This window comes from Xiphophorus couchianus, chromosome 22, assembly GCF_001444195.1.
Source record: "Xiphophorus couchianus chromosome 22, X_couchianus-1.0, whole genome shotgun sequence".
Lineage (NCBI taxonomy): Eukaryota > Metazoa > Chordata > Actinopteri > Cyprinodontiformes > Poeciliidae > Xiphophorus > Xiphophorus couchianus.
This window is the reverse complement of record NC_040249.1, coordinates 30298379-30318758: the sequence shown is the minus strand read 5'-3', so window position 1 is coordinate 30318758 and position 20380 is coordinate 30298379. Positions and strand designations below refer to the sequence as shown.

General features: G+C 41.6%; 1 protein-coding gene across 3 annotated transcripts in view; it reads right to left on the bottom strand.

The window, feature by feature from the left end:
• LOC114137801 (protein kinase C epsilon type-like) overlaps positions 1 to 20380 on the bottom strand; it is a 125479-nt gene that overhangs the window by 59912 nt on the left and 45187 nt on the right. For all 3 annotated transcript variants that reach the window (XM_028006628.1, XM_028006629.1, XM_028006630.1), the window contains exons 2-3: positions 11681 to 11744; positions 18 to 183 (exon numbers count right to left, since the gene is read on the bottom strand). In XM_028006628.1, coding sequence (XP_027862429.1) covers positions 18 to 183; positions 11681 to 11744 — 230 coding nt within the window. The remainder of the gene's footprint in view (positions 1 to 17; positions 184 to 11680; positions 11745 to 20380) is intronic.

Below are 20380 nucleotides of genomic sequence, written 5' to 3'. Positions count from 1 at the left end.
TGAAGTAAGATTCTGACCAGATGAAGTCCCTGCAGTGAGAGCAGTAGGTGGGCTGCCTCAGGTAGGTGGCCATGAACTTGTGCCCGTTGACCTGGTGAACCCTCCGCCGAACAGCCCCTTGCCGCTTCCTGGGTCGCATTCGCTGTCGGAAAACCCGCTCCTCATTGTTGGTAGACCCCGCCTCTGCAAAACAAAACCAACATGTTACATATGTGATGCATTATAAGTACCAAGAAAATCAATCTGGCATTAAGCAAAGTCTACACAGCTCCCAGCTGGGCTACTAGGTGTAGTTATGAATGCTGACCTGAACTTTCAGAGCCACATAAAGACAGCTCCAAAGTTGGCCTTTTATCAACCCGAAGAACATTTCCAAGATCAGAGGAGTAATGTTCCAGCATTAGAGGAACTCATCCATGTATTTATTTTTAGTCACATTGATTGTTGCAACAGCGTCTTTACACTTCCAGAAAACTGCTAAACTGCTGAAACACTGAGTTCCTTTAAATGAATCCTAAAAATCCACCAGGTTAGAATTGCCCTTGTTTAGTAGTAACTGGAACATTGATCAACATACTTGATGTCTACTTGCTTGATGGGTTTGATGATAACATTTGACGAAGTGCAATGCTTATTGCTGGTTTCTAATTGGTTGCTGTATTATGGGTTTTTTTTATGGTGCAAAGCACTTTGAACTGCATTGTTGCTGAAACTTGACTTGATTTACCAGCCACTAGATGGAGAGAACACTGCATGGCTGTGTTGCCAAACACTGCTAAATATTTTGCTATTTGTTTTCCTTGGTTTTAATGTACCATGAGCCTCCAAAGTTTGTTTTCATGTATGCCAATAAGGATCCAGTTACAGTTTAAAACAAATTAATTACACATAATCACATCCAGAAGAGGTGTGGGTGAAGGGCAAGAAGAGTCAGCTATTTTTAATGAGACATAAGAGCCTTTAATTTCAGTTTGCTTTCATAAAAATATAGAAAATTGTGAAGTTTCACGTAAACACTGAGAAAAGATGTGTCACAGATTTTATCCTCCCCTCTCCTTTAAAAAAAGTATTTTCAAGCTTCAAGCAAGCTGCTGCTCAATCTCAATATGACCTCGGACTTGATCTTCTTTCTATCCACGCTTGAAAAAGTTCCCGTTGCGCTTTTGTTTCGGATCTCTGCTCTTATCAGGTGAATCTCACTCATATCCAGGCTTGTGTGGCCCTAATCAACCACTTTTTTCAGTAATGAGTAATCTAACACGTTTCTATTTCAAGTACAGTAACTTATCGAAACCACTTTGCATTACTATTATCTTTTGTAATTTTGTTTCCTCTACGCGTCTTGGGGAGTAACCGCAGTTTCTATGCAAAAGTGTCAGCAGCGACAGAAACAATGGATGGAGATGAGCATTTTGTTGCGGAAAATTAACTATTTTGAGTTTCGGTGACCAATTCCAATTATTATAAGCGGCTTTGGGCTTGTTTTTTTCTTTCTAAAATCGCTTGCAAATTTAATGAGTCGAGGACTGCTCTTTACGGGATTGGAAATAAGCAGATATAAACCCTAGAATTTGTCTGACATCCAGTTAGTTTTAGTCCATCATTTCCCGGATGATCCGTGCCGCTGTGTCTTTGTTAATGTTAATATAATATAAAATGTTAATATACTTGCTGTGAATGACGTAGAGCTTCACGTTGCGCTCCAGAAACTGCAAACATCGAGACTAATATGAACAGTGCAATAAACGTGAAAACAGCCACGATTGAACGTGCCTGTAAAGTTGTGCGACTAAACGCCATTATAATTATTAATATTAAGATAAGTGTCACAAATCTGTGCAGCGGGACATCTGAGTTGTGGACCTGCAGGAGGAGCGCTGTGCGCTGCGCTGCTCTGACACAAAACAGTAACGCAGAACCTGTAATTTAGAGTTTCCAGACTCTAAATAGTCTGGAAACTATTTTTTTTGTGTTACTAAAATCTTTTTGTACTGTTGTAACCATTAAACATTCTCCACTTCTGTTCAACCTTATAAGTGAAGATACATTGTTGATGTTATCATTATAAAATAACAAGTATTGGCAAAACTCAATGTAATTTTCACAGGCAGCAGAGTGTTGTTGTCAGCAGCTGCTGAAAGTAACTAAAAAAATTACTTTTAATGTAACTTAGTTACTTTCCAAATCAAGTAATCAGTAATCTAACTAAGATATTTTTTCAAGGAGTAATCAGTAATCCGATTAAAGTTACATTTTCAAAGTGCCATCATTGATCCTAAGTGCTCTCGTTGTGCCTTTGCATCACAGGATCTTCTCAAGGGCCTTCAGCTCCAGCCGTCTTCAGCAGTATGTGAACCTCCAACCTCCGCGGGGTTCGCTAGTTTCCTTTTATTCAGTTTCAAGCCAATTCAGCCTAACCTGAAGATGTCACCCCTTCAGCCCTTTTCAACTGTTCTCCTTCCTATTGGTTCAGTTCCTCTCTGTTTCACTCATCTCTTTGGTCGAGCGCCATTGCTCCAAGACATCCCTCAGCTCCTCCAGAAGGTGTCGCCTCCAGCCTGTCACATCCACACCTCTTCGCTCCACTACGTGATTCAACCCTCAGCCTGCCTCGCAGCCCCTCCCATCACTGCCTCTCTCGCCGACGCTCGCCATGGGCCGTTTCTAGTTAAGACGTATTCACCCAATTCTCGTTCATTATTCGAAATCAAAATGTTTGCATTGCATGAGCTTTCATTTTACATCTAATGATAATAATCATCAGCATTTGTTGAATTTCCATTGGCTTTGGTCATTAACAGTAAAATTTTCTCATAATAGATCACATCAGAAATCCAAAAAGATTTTCCTCAGTACGGTTTGGATTAAGATTGGCCTTCTCCACCCAGATACAGGTGGGTGGAGTAGCAGTGTTGCCCACTCAAGCAGTTTTTATTCTTCGTCTTTCGTGCTGTCTGCACTATGTATAGAGTTGGAAAACACAGAATAATTTATTCTCAAAAGTTCCCCTGTTGGGATGAATATCATCCCACTGCAATCATTAAGTATGTCCATGTGTATCCTAAGCTATCTAGTGGACCGCTCCTTCCAGCTGTCACCAGGAATCTTGTCCTCCTCCAGACATCACATCTCCAGTACCGCCGCAGGATCTTGGTGTTGCCACAAGTCATGCATGCTGCGATGCAGCACTGCAGCAGCTTGAAGTGGGCCAGGACAGCCAGAGACTGCAACATAATCAGCAGAAAGCACAGGATCTCCAGGCGACGTTAGACTGGGCGGCTGCTCCTCAGTCATCAACAGCTTGTCGAACCACCACTTGAGCTCAGCATGGAGCCACATGTCCAGCCTCAGGATGTCTTTCGTCAGTGATCTTCAGCAGCTTACCTTGAGAGTCGGCCACGTTGGTGGAATCGTTCACCTGGCAGGCAATCCTGATGAGGAAGGTGAACACAGTGTCTCCACAAGTTTGCTAAGCCTCTCCTTGGGCTGCTACCTTATCGTGGTGGAGGGTTTCGAGTGTCCCAATCATCATAGGAGCTATGCTGTCTGGGGCTTTATGCCCCTGGTAGGGTCACTCAAGGCAGACAGGTCCTAGGCGAGGAACCAGGCTAAGTGCAGCCTGAAGATCCCTTATGATGAGAAACAACATTGGATTTGGTGTTCCCTCGCCCAGACATGGGTCACCGGAGCCCCATACTTTGGGTTCAGCCCAAAGAGGAGATATGGTTCCCCCCTCCCATGGGCCCACCACCTGTGAGAGGGGCCAAAGGGGTCAGGTGCAGCGTGTGATGGGTGGTGGGTGGTGGCCAAGGGAGGGGGCCCTGGCGGTCTGATCCTCCACTGCAGAAGCTGGCTCTTGGGATGTGGAATGTCACCTCTCTGGTGGGGAAGGCGCCAGAGCTAGTGTGTGAGGTTGAGAGGTTCCGGCTACAAATAGTCGGCCTCGCCTCAATGCATGGTTCTGGTTCTGGAACCAGTCTCTTTGAGAGGAGCTGGACATACTTACACTCTGGAGTTGCCCGTGGTGAGAAGTGCCGGGCAGGAGTGGGCATACTTGTTGCCCCCCCATCTCAGCGCCTGTACATTGGGGTTTACCCCGGTGAACGAGAGGGTAGCCTCCCTCCGCCTATGGGTGGGGGGACAGGTTCTGACTGTTGTTTGTGCTTACGGGGTGAACGACAGTTCAGATTACCCATCCTTCTTGGAGTCCTTGGAGGGGGGTACTGGAGAGTGCGCCTCCTGGAGACTCCCTGGTTTTGCTTTGGGACTTCAAAGTTCACGTGGGCAATGACAGTGAGACCTGGAGTTGCGTGGTTGGGAGGAACGGCCCACCCGATCTGAACTCGAGTGGTGTAGTCGGACTTCTGTTCTCATCACAGATTGTAACGAACACCATGTTCAGGCATAAGGGTGTCCATATGTGCACTTGGCACCAGGACACCCTAGGCCGCAGTTCGATGATCGACTTTGTCATCGTTTCATCGGATCTGTGGCCATATGTCTTGGACACTTGGGTGAAGAGAGGTGCGGAGCTGTCCACTGCCCACTACCTGGTGGTGAGTTGGCTCCAGTGGTGGGGGAGGATGCCGGTCAGACCTGGCAGGCCCAAATGAGAGTGTCTGCTGGGAACGTCTGGCGGAATTCCCTGTGAGACGGAGCTTTTACTCCCATGTCCGGCAGGACTTTTAACACATTCCGGGGGAAGTGGGGGACATTGAGTCTGAGTGGATCATGTTCCGTGAGTCCATTGTCGAGGCGGCTTATCGAAGCTGTGGCCACAAGGTTATCGATGCCTGTTGCGGTGGCAACCCTCAAACCCATTGGTGGACACCTTCGGTGAGGGATGCTGTCAGGCTGAAGAAGGAGTCCTATCGGGCCTTTTTGGCCTGTGGGACTCCAGAAGCAGCTGATGGGTACCGGCAGGTGAAGCTGCATGTGGCTGAGGTGGTTGCTGAGTCAAAAACTCGAGCGTTTTTGGAGCAGTTTGGAGAGGCCATGGAGAAAGACTTCCACATGGCTTCAAGGCGATTCTGGTCCACCATCCAGCATCTCAGGAGGGGGAAGCAGTGCAGCACCAACACTGTTTATAGCGGAGATGGTGTGCTGCTGACCTTTGTAGAGTGCCTTCTCCGGGTTGGGGGGATGGGAGGGGTCCTGCCCCAAATGGAGGAGTTTAAGTATCTCGAGTCTTGTTCACGAATGGGGGAAGCAGTGGACCAGGAGATCGACAGGTGGATTGGCACAGCGTCTGCAGTGAAGCGGCCGCTGTACCGGTCCGTCGTGGTGAAGAGAGATCTGAGTCAAATAGCGAAGCTCTTGGTGTACCGGTCGATCTACGTTCCACCCTCATCTATGGTCATGAGCTTAGAGTCATGACCAAAAGAACGAGATTGCGGATACAAGCGGCCTAAATGGGTTTTCTCCATAAGGTGTCTGGGCTCTCCCTTAGAGATAGGGTGAGAAACTCAGTCATCCGGGAGGGACTCAGAGTAGAGCCGCTGCTCCTTCACATCGAGAGGAGCCAGTTGAGGTGGCTCGGGCATCTGGTCAGGATGCCTCCTGGACGCCTCCCTGGTGAGGTGTTCTGGGCACGTCCCACTGGAAGGAGGCCCCGGGGAAGACCCAGGACACGCTGGAGAGACTATGTTTCTCGGCTGGCCTGGGAACGCCTTGGGGTTCCCCTGGAAGAGCTGGAACAAGTGGCTGGGGAGAGGGAAGTCCGGGCCTCCCTTCTTAAGCTGCTACCCCCATGACCCGACCCCCGGATAAGCAGAAGAAAATAAATGGATGGATGGATGGATGGATGGATGGATGGATGGATGGATGGATGGATGGATGGATGGATGGATGGACGGATGGATGGACGGACGGATGGACTCTGCTCCGGGCAGGCATGGACTGGTGCGACCAAACACCAGGAATGCGCCTCCAGTCCGGGCCGGTTCCAGAGATAGTCCTCTCGTCACGGTGTTGTCGCTGGTTCCCTCACAAGTCATGGCTTTGGACCTGGACACCAGCTGCAGGTCCTTTATCCTCTGCAGCCTCTATCAGAGGCGTCAGAATGACCTGGATGAAGTTCTTCGTCACCTCCATGCTCATCACCAACAGCCAGGCTGATCATCATGATGTCACTGGTCACTTGACTGGCCTTGATGACAGTGACCGCATGAAGACCAAGATGAGGCAGACATGTAACTGGCAATGTAGCTGCAGGTCAACTTCAGGGTAATCAGAGTTCCAAACATCTGGGTGGGGTTGGTGTGGCTAGTTGCTTGGGACAGCAAGGAGTGAATGGCCCGCAGGCCCCCTGTCACAACTAATATATTCAAGAGTAAGATGATCACACATCTCAAAAATATGACATTGCTAATAAAAAAAACATTTCTGTCTTAATGTAATTCTAAACCAAAATTGCTTGAGCATTTTGAAAATATTGACTAATTTAGAAGTTACAATGTAGAAAAACCTATCAGCAGAATAAAATGAGCATAAACAATTTGCAAGACTAGTCAATATTTAGAACCTTCCCATACTAAGTCATTGTTTCTTCACTGGATGGCGTAGTGATGTCATCAGGTCCCAGGGAGTCCTCCCCCTTGTTGCACTCCATCCAGTGTTTTGGTGGTGGAATCAACCCGTTAATTTTGATGGCTCTAACTATAATCTTGTTTCTCTATTTTCCAAACAATTTTTCCTGCTCAGTGGCAATTTTTAGATCCTTATCGTAACTTCATTTTGTATTTTGCCATGCGCCATCTTTCTTAATACCTGAGTGGCGTTCCTCAGTCTGGAGAAAATTCAGTAGGCTGGCCGGCCAAATCGTGTTCCTGGGCACTTTTGGTCTTGATTCCCTGGTCATGTCACTGCCGTGAACACCGTGTCTCTTAGTTCAGATGTTTCCCAGTCTCACGAGTCATTCTCAGTCCTGTCATCAACTTTACTCTCTGGTTGATTAGCTATATTTGGCTCATGTACCATCTCCATTTGGCATTTGTGTACTTGATCAGGTCTCCTAGATGAGGCGGCATCTCGCATTTTGCTCCAATCCATTCATAGTTGTAGTAGCTTCTCTTTTCAATGTTGTGTTCCCTTCTGATTCACTCCAGTTTTACCCAGATTCATGCCCCAGCAGACATTCTCTCCATCTCTCTCTATTGATGGCTTTGCAGTCAAAGACTTTCATTTGTTAAACTTTCTTATACCACTCTCTCTGTGTGAGTCTTTCCAGGTTGATTTGGAGGTACAAATGGATAACCTCAAATTGATGCTTTAAAAGTCAAATAGAAATGAACAATCACAAAAAATATAGGAAATATACTAGTAAAAACATAAAACTAATTACAAAGTTACATAGTAAATAAGAAGGTCAGAATAAAACCGACACAAAACACACTAATGTTAGCCTAGTCAGATATTGCTCTGCAGGAAGTCCAGACGGAAAACGTCGCTGTTTCAGAAAAAATAAATAACTTCACAATAGCAACTTGAAAGACACAATTAAGTGCTTCGCAAATATAATACTGATGTGGACCACGTAAAACTGGTGTTACATTATGTGTTTTTAAAACTCTTGTGCTAACTTCAGTTGGCTAACTGGAGTGCAGAACCATTTGCAGATGGTTCTGCAAATGCCCATCGTTTACCGACTTTTAAAAAGTAATGGCATTTGGATCATTTTTATTTTTAAACACAGTTTTATCTAACCAAAACCATCAAACAGAAACCATATTGTATTTTAAATAAGCTGTCTTGGCAGCCGCAGCAGACTTTTTTTTGCATTCATTTTGGAGACCCCAATACAAACATAGAATGATTTCTGACCATTAACAAGACATCCATTTTAAACATGCTTGAAGGGAGTAACTACATTCCTTTACCAGTAGATTAGAGATTGGGGATTTAGGTGTTTGAGGCCCTTCATTGCAAACAAACCTTGAATGCTGGGTATGTTTAAAAATATCTGGACATCATTTGAAGCAGATGCAATCAGTGATAGCCAATCAGGGCATTAAGGGGAATTTATGTAAAGTTCAAGTAAAGCCACACCAATGTTCAATAACTAACATCTAACTTCTGATAATTTTTGATTAGATAAAATTGTGCAATGACTTCACTTCTTCATGTACCTTAAGAAATAAATACGGTAAATAAATTCTCCTACTGAACTCCAGAATACAGTTTCCCCAAGACAAGTATCAGGAAAATGAATGCTGCCCTTAGGAAACTAGTATTTCAGCAACAAAGGCAAGTCTAAACATCTGAACATAGCAGATGAACTAAATTAGAACAGATATGCTTAGACAAAAATAATATTTTCAAGAGCAGTCATTAGCTTTGAAAACGACAGCTTTTTCACAGCGTTTTTCATTTGGCTTTTATTGCTGCTGCGAGGTGTGTGTGTGTGTGGAGAGGGGTGTGTGTGTGTGTGTGTTCAAAGTCTTTCCATGGCCTGACAGGATGATTCCACACTCAGACAAGAGAACTCTTCCAAAGTTTGTTTCTCTGTAGCATCACCCTTAATACATTCGTTCCTCCCTTTTCCTCCATCTTGCTCCTTCACTGAGCAACATCACCATCGCCTAACAACTGACAGCTACACATCAGACTTACTAGAGAAGAGATGGAATGGTGCAGGTATTTTTGCTCACACCTTGGTCTTACAACTGCCAACCTAGTTACTAACAGGTTAGCAACAGGTCATAAGGGTCTCACACCCTTCCTTTGGAGAAAAAAGACATGTCAGAGTCCTTAAAATTTTTAGAGAGCCCACATGGTTCTCCACTCATCTTGTGTGTTGCTTAGTTGCAAATGACCAACAACTGGTGTAATAGTATTAAAAAGAAGAAATGCCTTTTAGAAATTTGCTTTCCTGCACACCTATTTTTCATCAAGCCAACAGTGGGACAAGTCAGAGGAGGTGGCTGCTGGTCTTCCCATGACTTTTCCGTTCTCCTGGAAGTCATTTCTATGAATCCTCTGCCTGAACCAATTCCCTCCTTGTGCTCTTTTCTGAGCTGTTTCCTGGCCTCAGTAGACGCATCTCTTTGAAAACAAGATGGGTGTAGTAGCGTGAGTCTCAAGTCTCTAGACTACTGTCATGCAGCTCAGAACTGATCTTTCTATGAACAAGTTTATTTCTTGTATCACTTTTGTGTCTTGAAAACCTTCAAACAAACCAAAAATATATTTATGTAACTCCATTTAAATGGCCGGGCCAAAATTTAATCCATTGCATTAGGCTCAATTAAATCTTTACTTGTTTTGACAATAATCCTTCCCTAGTTGAGAACAGCTGGGCCAAAAGTGTTTCAAGAGCTTTTAACCAAAGGCAACAGTTTATCATCCTGCTGTGTCTGTGCGTTTCTAAGTGTGTATTAAATTTAATAGGTTGCATGCAGCTCTGCGGACCGACTTTTCAACCATCTGCTCTCTGCTACGCCAAACACATACAAGTAATGAGTGCTATTTCAGCAGATTTCACTCCTGTCCACAGTGGGACTGTGCTGCATGCGATAAAAGGAGCAGAGACAGAATAAAGGTCACAGAAGTCCAGAACTAGTTTAAAAAGAAACCATGAAGTGGATATTTCTATCATCCTGAGCTGACCTGCTGTTCATTTTGTTTCTCTTCTGCAATGATGTAACCACTCCATTAGAGAACACACGACTTTACTAATCAGTTTATCACCACACCCTTCTCCTCTCTGCCCTTTTCTTCCACAGATTCAGTCCCACATATTATCTAGTGTAAACATCCAGAATTACTTTTTTAAGCTACTTTCATAACCCTTGAGTTTGAATATCATTCTCAAGAAAATAATGTATTTTTTGTCTTATTAATAAGCAATTAGCTGTGCTCAAATCTGCTCCTTTATAAGCAACTTAAAATGCAGTGTAAAACTCACAAAAATCCACCAAGCAGGTGAATTACATTTTTCTGCTGAAAAAGTAAAACTGCATGCATCATCTGATTTCCTGACTACGCTAATGTGAAACTGATAAAGTGGCAAATTAACATACAGTACAGACCAAAAGTTTGGACACACCTTTTAATTCAATGAGTTTCCTTTATTTTCATTGCTATTGACATTGTAGATTCACACTGAAGGCATCAAAACTATGAATAACACATGTGGACATATGCACTAAACAAAAAAGTGTAAAACAACTGAAAATACCCCTTATATTCTAGTTTCTTCAAAGTAGCAACCTTTTGCTGTGATTACTGCTTTGAACACACTCTGCATTTTCTTGATGAGCTTCAAGAGGTAGTCACCTGAAATGGTTTTCACTTCATAGGTGTGCCCTGTCAGGTTAATAAGTGGGATTTCTTGCCTTATAAATAGTCATGAAAATAAAGAAAACCCATTTTAATTAGAAGGTGTGTCCAAACTTTTGGTCTGTACTGTACATATTTGAAAAGTAAAAGTTTTATTAGAAAAAGGTTAAATGAAGTAAGAGAAGTTGAAACTGAGAGGGAAAGCCACTGGTCTAACACAATGTTAAAATTTGTTGAAATTAGGAAATTTTAATAATTCTTTTTCAAAGTTAATGTATTTTGAATTAATGTAATAAATGGCATTGTAAAAAACTTGCATGTCTAGATGTTAAATTGTATTATCATATGAAACAAGGACTTAACAATACAGTCAAAAAGTCAAAAGAAGTTCCTGAACCATACAGTAAGTGGCACTTATGTCTGAGAATGCATGTTCTCTGAAGTAAATACAGGTGAAATAAACAGCAGTGAGAGCTAAAAAGTATGCTTTCCGCCCTTCCCACCTAGTTTTAAATACGCTATGTATCAACACACATCAACACCGCATTTAATTTCATTGTTATATATGCATATATTTGTCACTGTGGTTTCTCAGTACTCTGGGTTTTTTCTCTCTTCCTGCAGGTGTAGAAGCAAACTTCTAGGGTGTTTTCATGAATGCTTCATCTCTATTCTTTCATCTTCATTCGTCCCCTTCATCTATCATTTTTTCACACACATACAACCCCCCAACACACACACCCCTATATGCATATATATGTGCATTAGTATTTAAGACTATTGTCTATTTCATATTTTTATTTCAGTAATTATTCATCTCCAGATCGGCAGTAAATAGATCAATTTAATTAACCTAGAGTCATAAAAAGTAGCTTTTGTATGCATCAGGAATGATAGATGAATTGGTTTTATTTTATACTACAATAAAATTCCCTACGAGTTATAAAGTTTGAAATTTAATATTACAAATTAAATTTACCATAAAAGAACAAAAAAGGGCAAGTCATCTATTCTTCATCGGGTGTTAAAATAAGACAAATAATAACACAGCATATAAAGCCGAGCCATAATGAACAAACACACACGATGCCTCGATGAGTCAATGGAAACCTCAAAATTAATGCAGGATTTTGCAACCGTTGCAGCATTGCAAGTTGCATTTGCTGTGCTTCTGAAACCGGTTGCAATCATTTTTCATAAAACAACAAGAAGCCATGGAAAGCAATAAGAGCCGCAAACAAGACCGAAACTTTCAACCAAATGACTCCAACAGCAGGTAACTCAGAGAAATAAGCAAGAAATAAGCACTTCAATCCAAATAAGACAATTACACAACAGCTTCTGTTAGCAGATCCACACAGTGATGAATCTCTACTTGACATTTAGCTCAGTATGAACTTACCTTCACTGGAAGATCCTGATAAGTCAATAACAACAAAGACTCTCCCCTCCGGCTCCAGATCAATCTGTTGACAAAGAAGAAACAGTCATGTGAAAAAATGACTTAATTGGGTTTTCAATTCTAATTCTAAGCAATTTCATGAATAGAGTAGATTTAAAAATCTGTATTTTGTTCAGTTCTTTGAAAAGTGTAATAAAAGTTCATATTTAGACTTAGACAAAAGCTGAACATTAGATAAACACTGAAACATTTTCCCGCAGAGGAAGCATCACGTTGTTAGATGACAAAATATTCTGCCGATCTAACATAAGCAAAATTAAAAATCAGACAAAGACCAAGTTGAGCTTGGGAGGCGAACAAATTTAATAACCTAGTTAAACCCGCATCTCATGTGGGTGAGATGCGGGTGAGATGCAGTGCTTTGTCAGGTTTTCGTACACCAAACTTACTCCGGTGAACAGTGCAATTGTCAATTTGTTTTTGATTTATGTGGCAATAACCATGTTTTACTCATTAAAAGACAGAGAACACTTTCTCTTAGCTGTAGTCCTTGACAGGAGAGAATCTTTATCAGATGTCAGCCCTGACTCAGTGATAACACCAGACCTTCTGTTGCAGACATGTAGTTTTACTTCAATTCACGCTTTAGCACAACTTGTTTTTCTGTTTAGCAGGAATAAAAGAAAGTGAGTCCTTTTGGCTAAAAATCCTGCTGTATTGATGTCGGAGTGTCTCATTTTGTAATAAGAATAGAAGTACAGTAGTTCTTGACTTATCTGGCTGCCTGACAACATTTGAATACTAAAACATCGAAGAACCTTCCGCTGCTTCAAAGTTGTAGAGGAAGTAAACACTGACAGAAAAAATATAAACAATTTGAATGAAATGAAATGGAAAATTGTGGAAAACGTTCCACATTTAGACGGCGCCACCAAGACGCCTTTAATCAGCTGTACTTGTCATGGCAGGCCAGTAGGTGGCGCTGTGATTTTATCATGTTATCAAACATGCATGAGTTTTTGATCCCTAGGTTCCTCCTTAGTAGCGTCCACCTCATTTTGAAAAAGATGGTGTGAATATTAGCATTATTCCCACTGTGGGGATACCACACCATAAAGTTTTTCATAGAACGTAATGAGCGGAGGAAAGCACAACACGTATACAGAGTATAAATGTACACATAGAAAAATGATTTACTTTGACTGTCTGTCAGTAACAAACGTGGTTAAAACCACAATGAGAAACAAGAAACTTTGACATGTTTGGCTAAAATCTGATAGTCACTCGCAGCATGCTAGTCACCACATGGAAGAAGAAAGTTAAGTAAAAAGAACATGACTGTGGTTTTTGACTTGCTGTTATGTAAAGGTTGACACAAATCCTGTCTCATTCTCTCTCTCTCTCTCTCTCACACACACCCACACATGCGCACCCCCACAGTTTACTTACCGGTACATCAAACTGAAGACTTTGTATTGACTTCCCTTAATTTTATTTATGCATTATCTAGACATTTTTCCTAACCCTACATAACCAGTACACTTCAAACTTTTACCCTAGCTTAATTCACACCATACCTCTAAACCGTTCTTTCTCAAACTGTGGTCTACAGACTACACTAGGGGGCGGGTAAAGAGGCCCCGCAAGGTGCTGCATGTAAACGACTGTTTATTTGCCATGACGTGAGGTCAAAGAGTGACACAACCAGCTAGCTTACCAAAGGACGGTGTTTAAAAATAATAATGGATAAGTGGCTAAAAACCGGATCACTGAAAAGAAAAGCTGAAGATAGTGGTAGAAAGAAAACAACTCCAGGATTATTTATATGATCAGAGGATGCCAATTCAGACCTGATGAGAGTTTGATGTGTTGTTCACAAACTATTCTATTCTTTTGAATGGCTCTAAGCTGTCTCGTCTCTGTTACTGAGAACTGTTCTTACTTTTTACGACTTCACTTGCTTACAATGCTCTGCTCACACATCAACAGCTATCTTTATTTTTATTTAATTTAAAATGATATAACCAGCAAATAAATGCAATAAATAAATACACATGATGGAAATAGGTGGATAATTTTATATGCAATGGTGCATAAGAGGATTTTAGTTTCTGCCAACGTAACCCAAGTCTGTTTTTCTTTTACTATGCTTCTAAACTCCAAATAGTCACAAAATGTTAATGCACACAACGCAACTTTTTTTATTTTCATGTCTCTGACATCATTGGAAAGCTCAGAATCCACACTTAAGAATCTGCAAACAACTCAAAGCCCCCTGAGTAGATCTGTTGATGGTTTTGTCATAACCAGTCACATTTACAAAACACACTTTCCAGTAGAAGCTTGTGCTGCCCACAGCATCCGTACACCACCACCCTGTACCCCAACTGACATTCACATACTAATACACTCATAACCAAACAGCACTGAGAGAAGACATGGTGCACCAAATGTCAGTGGGATTCAGTAATACAAACAGTGAGAGAAGGAACCCAGACAGCTGGATGAGGGGGAGGACAGAGAAAGTTTGCTCCAAAATCAAAGTGCAGAAGAAAGGGAGAGAGAAAAAGAGGAAATGGGGGGTATGCCTGATTAGTTTTCGTTGTTAAAACCCTTTGGTTCAGCCAGCGTTCACTCCAGATCATGCTGGTGTCGTTCTGCAGCCTCAACACAAAGCAGGACAGTACGTTGTGAGTGTTTTGAGGTTTAATAAGATAATTATTCTCATCCATCTGCATTTTCTGGAAGGAACGGAAGGAAGGAAGTTGTTGTGGCAGATGGACAGATGAGGGAGGCACAATATTACCATGAGTCTGACAGAGAAGGAGCTTTACAGCACACATGGCTGAGTGACTTAAAAAACAAGAACCATTATTTTCCATTTCTGTCATTTGTTCTGATATGGAAATCAACCCTCAACGCTGCTTTTTCGACCCTCGCTTTTAAATTTATTGGAAAATACTCACCAAATATCACATTTTAAGTTACATTTTTGTCCATAGCATGATTTGACATAAGGATCTCGATATGTTGGGTCACTAATAAATATGTATTAATGACAACGACACAAACAAACACACACAGACACACACACAAACCACCTCCCTTCCTCTGAGGTCACAACCATCCATTCCTCCGTTGCTCACTGAACACGTTCAGACTCACAGGTGCAGACAGTCCCTAAAGATAGAAAAAAAAGGAAGGAAAGGATCTCTGGGTGTACATGTGTGTATACACCACTTTCTACAAGACGGAAGAGGGTGAGTTCAAATGGTGCTCCCCGTCCATCAGAGTAGTTGGAAGTCAAAAAGCACAGGAAGGATGTGCGGACGTGATGCAGTTTCACTTTTTGACTTTTATAAAGCTGATAAAATCTAAATAAATAAATAAAAAAGTCTCACAGCTTCAGGACACTTTGCTACTTTAATGGATGTTTCAAAGTGAAGAGAAAAGCTTGTCATAAGTGATTCTGTTGGAAAGCAGGAACTTATTGGGTGTATGTTGGGCATGTTATTGTTAAAATAATTTTTGATAAGCAAGAAAGAGTCCTACCAAACATTCCACAGTCTGCTGTTAGATATAATAAAGCATAAGCAAATTACAACCCCAACACAATAGAATAGAATAGAATAGAATAGAATAGAATTACTTTATTCATTCCAGCAGGGAAATTATTTCACAGTTACAGCAGCATAGACAAGTCACACAACAACCACCACTGAGTAGCAATTGTAGACAAAATAAAAAATAAAAATAAAATATAACATGCTGTCAATATAAAAAGCAGCTTAGAGCAGTCCTTGCTCTGCTTGATTCCAAAAATGCAGATACGCAGACAAATGCAAAGTAAAGCCACAGATTCCACCCAGGGAGAATTTCATGCCTTGATTCTTCATTTATTTCATGTAAAATTAAACCCTCAATTTTCTTCCATGTGAGGTTATTTGTTTCACAGGGGACAGTTGTTGCAGTTGTACAACATACTTATGTTTACATACTAAGAGTTGTTAGGTTACTCTTGGTATGTGCAGAAAGTTTGATTCAAACTGCACATAAAGCGTTAATCAAAAGCTTTATGTACAAACCGTTAAAATGCTCAAATGTTCTCCAGAAAAAAACAGATTTTTTACAGAAAGCTAAAGTATTGAAGGGATTATTTGAGGGTTCAACAAGAAAAACAGCTAAACTTTATGTGTCCTTCACATTAACTCAACAACATTGCATAAAGTAATTATTCAATTTAATGGAACAGGTTTTTTATGGAAAAGCAGCTCCATGCAATGCAATCTATGGATGTGGCGCAGGAAAGCAGACTGCCACTGTACTCTAACCCTGAGGAGAGTGAAGTTTGATGGAGGGAGTGTTATAGTCTGGGATTGCTTTTGAGGGTGTGTACTTAACCGCTTCAGTTCTAGTGATGGGAACACTTATTGCTGTGCTATTCTGGATAATTTCATGCTCCCAAAAGCATTGGGTTGACCTTGAGCCAGTGTAAAAAGCATACTCCATAAGGTCATGGAGTCTTAACATTAACTTCACAACTTTGAAAACCTTTTGGTTGAATTAGAGTGGAGATTGGATGCTACAACATCTCTTCCAATATCAGTGTAATTGTTCCTATTAATACATCCGTATTTAAATTAATTACCGTATTTTCCGCACTATAAGGCGCACCTTCAATGAATGGCCTATTTTAAAACTTTTTTCATATATAAGGCGCACCGCATTATAAGGCACATAGAATCAACCCATTCTCACTCCCAAGTCGTCATATATTGAGGACGGTCCGTCCTCGTCACATATTGACGCGCGGGGTACCCCTTTCGCGTCACGCGAGGGGTTTTACCCTATGCCTTACCATAACGTTTGCCCTAAACCTAACCAAATCGTCGGGTTTTGAAGGTTCGGCAGCGGTTGCGAGAACCCTTCGCGTTAATAATCCACGTAAAACACGTAACCTTCCCAAATCGTCAACATGTGACGCTGAAGGATACTTGACCATGCAATGCATGGTCAGAAATCGTCGAGTGAGAATTGATAGAATAGACGCTACAGTAGAGGCTGGGGTTACGTTATGCATCCATTAGATGGAACTGCGCTAAAGGGAATGTCAACAAAATAGTCAGATAAGTCAGTCAAACCTTATGAATAAATTGCAAACCTTTATTAATAAATTACAAACCAGACAACTCTGTTACTTCCCAAAATGAAAAAAATAGCTGTATTATTATTTTCCCCGAGTCAGTGACGTAGCTGTAAACTTTAAACAGCAGTTCAGCTGTAAACACACAAAATAAACATGTAAAGCTCACTTTATTAATTCATTACTCATCCACGAATCCCTCGAATTCTCCTGTTTTATCCACAGTGCGGTTCACAGGAATATCAAAGGTGAGTGGAACCTCGTCCATGTTAATGATGTGCTCTGGCCGGATCTTTTTTTCAGTAATATTGTTGTTGCAATATGCGCGGAAAGTGGCCAACTTTTTTTGGTAGTCTTCTGGCAGTTACTGTGAAACAGTAGTTCGTGTGTGGATGGAGAGATTACGTCTTTTCATAAACCTAAAGCACCAAGAAGGACCGCCTCTAAATTCGTTAATGTTAAGTTTGCGTGCTAGCGCTGTTGCCTTGATTCGAATAGTGATTGTATTGACACTTCTACTTGCTGTTCTCTGTTCAACAACCCACCTTTCGAGGTTGTCCTCCAACTGTAGTCATCTTGCTTTGTTCCCTCGGAAACTCTTCTTAGTCTTTTTTACTTGGCGCAGGTCATCTTCTTGCTTCCTCCACTTCCGCACCATTTATTCATTAATATTAAATTCTCTCGCTGCTGCTCTATTCCCATGTTCTTTTGCATGACTGATCGCCTTGAGTTTGAACTCCGCCTCATAAGCGTGTCTCTTCTTAGGAGCCATTTTGGGGTCTTTACACAAATACAAATGGAAATGGCACACTTCAGTCATATATCCCAATATGCACCGCACGCTTCTTCTTGAACAGGGGAAAATGAAGTCGGCGGCTGCTTACCGTAGTTCCGAGACCTGCTGTGGCTCAATATTGGTCCATATATAAGGCGCACCGGATTTTAAGGCGCACTGTTGGCTTTTGAGAAAATTGAAGGTTTTTAGATGTGCCTTATAGTGCGGAAAATACGGTAAATTTAAATAATTGAATTTATAGGTGCAACAGATTTGCATGCTTAGAGAAGCTTCGATTAAAACTTGGCCTCACTTTACAAAAACCATCATATCTTTCATTTAACATGATAACTTTAACAACACTTATGTCACAATAACTATGACTATTTATATACATAGGGTATGTTGTTTATAATGGACCACTGAAAATGAAAACAGGATGTACTTCTTCATACCAACTGCAATCTATATTCTCTGGTTAAATGCTGTTTATTGTCCTCACAAAGATTGTAGCATTGAATTACTTTCAATTACAAATCAATTCCTGACTTTGTCATGAAGTGGTGGTGAATGGTGGCAGTGAGGTAAGCGCTGCAGATCCAGGTAGACGTGAAATGATGTTTTAATGGTGAAAAATAGGCAAACAAAGTCCAAAAGTAAAAAACCCTGGCAGCACTGCTGAACGGAAGATTAGAGCTCAACACAGGTAGCAAGGAGCAAACGAACGGACTGCACACGACTGACTAAGAACACAAAAGACTGACAAGGACCCGACAAGGAACAACAAACACAAGTGGGGTTAAATACACTGAGGGTAATCATGGAAACAAGACACACCTGGGAACAATCAAGGGGAAGACAGGACAACAGGGAGACTCGGAAGACACAGGAACTCAAAAATAAACACACAGAGAACTCAAAAACACAGAGAAAAACCTAAATCCTTACAGACTTATTACCAGTGTATCCATCTTACGGATATACGGAATGAAACAAAAGCAAATCTATGACATTATTTGATGGAGTGCAACTTTGATTTGATAGTTTGTTTTATGCATTGCATTGACTATTTTATTCGCTTTTAATAACATAAATTTTTATGTGATTTAAATGGCAAGTAAGCAACCAGCAAGACTGAAAGCTTGAACAAAAAGTGATTCAGCAAAATGTTAGCTCATGGATGCGAAATTGCTACCGCAGATGATAAACCCGGTAACTTTTCAGCTGTTCTTCGTTAACGTGACGTAAATAGGTTATAATGATTTTCATTCAGTTAGGACGGACACTAGCCACATGCATTGCAGGTAGATTGTAGTAAAGCATTGATTAATGCCCGGTTTTAAAATTAGTTAACTGAACTTGTAGCCATTATTTTGTGCCCATTGTTGGACACCATGCGGCAGGAACGAACCCGATCGAACCGTTATACCTAGGATTTCTGTCGGCTAATGTGTGGTCTGTCAGGTTTTAAAAATGTGCCAGCTTTAAGATCGTGTAGTGCGCGCTGGGCTTTACAGTAAGGAAAGAAGGGAGGGGGGAGTCTATGGAGAGCACCGGAGTTTAGCCTTTTTTCATTCAGTGTCATTAAGAGAAAGAGAAAAGGGCCGGAAGAGACTATAATGCCGATAAATAAAATGACGTCGATAGTTTTAATTTATCGTGCGATTAATTGATTTATCGTTTATCGCGACAGGCCTAGCTGTGGCATTGTTTCAATAAGCTTCTGCAGTGTCACAAGATTTATTTCCATCCAGTGTTGCATTAATCTTTCACCAAGATCTTGTATTGATGATGGGAGAGTCTGACCACTGCGCAAAGCCTTCTCCAGCACATCCCAAAGATTCTCAATGGGGTTAAGGTCTGGACTCTGTGGTGGCCAATCCATGTGTGAAAAAGATGTCTCATGCTCCCTGAACCACTCTTTCACAACGGGAGCCCGATGAATCCTGGCATTGTCATCTTGGAATATGCCCGTTCCATTTGGGAAGACAAAATCCATTGATGGAATAACCTGGTCATTCAGTATATTCAGGTAGTCAGCTGACCTCATTCTTTGGGCACACAATGTTGCTGAACCTAGACCTGACCAACTGCAGCAACCCCAGATCATAGCACTGCCCCCACAGGCTTGTACAGTAGGCACTAGGCATGATGGGTGCATCACTTCACCTGCCTCTCTTCTTACCCTGATGCGCCAATCACTCTGGAACAGGGTAAATCTGGACTCATCAGACCGCATGACCCTCTTCCATTCCTCCAGAGTCCAATCTTTATGCTCCCTAGCAAACTGAAGCCTTTTTTTCTGGTTAGCCTTACTGATTAGAGGTTTTCTTACGGCTACACAGCTGTTCAATCCCAACCCCTCGAGTTCCCTTCGCATTGTGCGTGTGGAAATGCTTATGCGTTCACAATTAAACATACTCCTGAGTTCTGCTGTTGTTTTTCTTCGATTTGATTTGACCAAACGTTTAAGTAATCGCCGATCACGATCATTCAGGATTTTTTTCCGACCACATTTCTTCCTGGAAGACGATGGTTCCCCACCATCCTTCCGGTTTTTAATGATGCGTTGGAGAGTTCTTAACCCAATTCTAGTAGTTTCTGCAATCTCCTTAGATGTTTTCTCTGCTTGATGCATGCCAATGATTTGACCCTTCTTAAACAGATTAACGTCTTTTCCACGACCACAGGATGTGTCTTTTGCCATGGTTGTTTAAGAAATGAGGAGTTACTCATTGCATCAGCTGGGGTTAAATAACTTGTTGCCAGCTGAAAGATAATC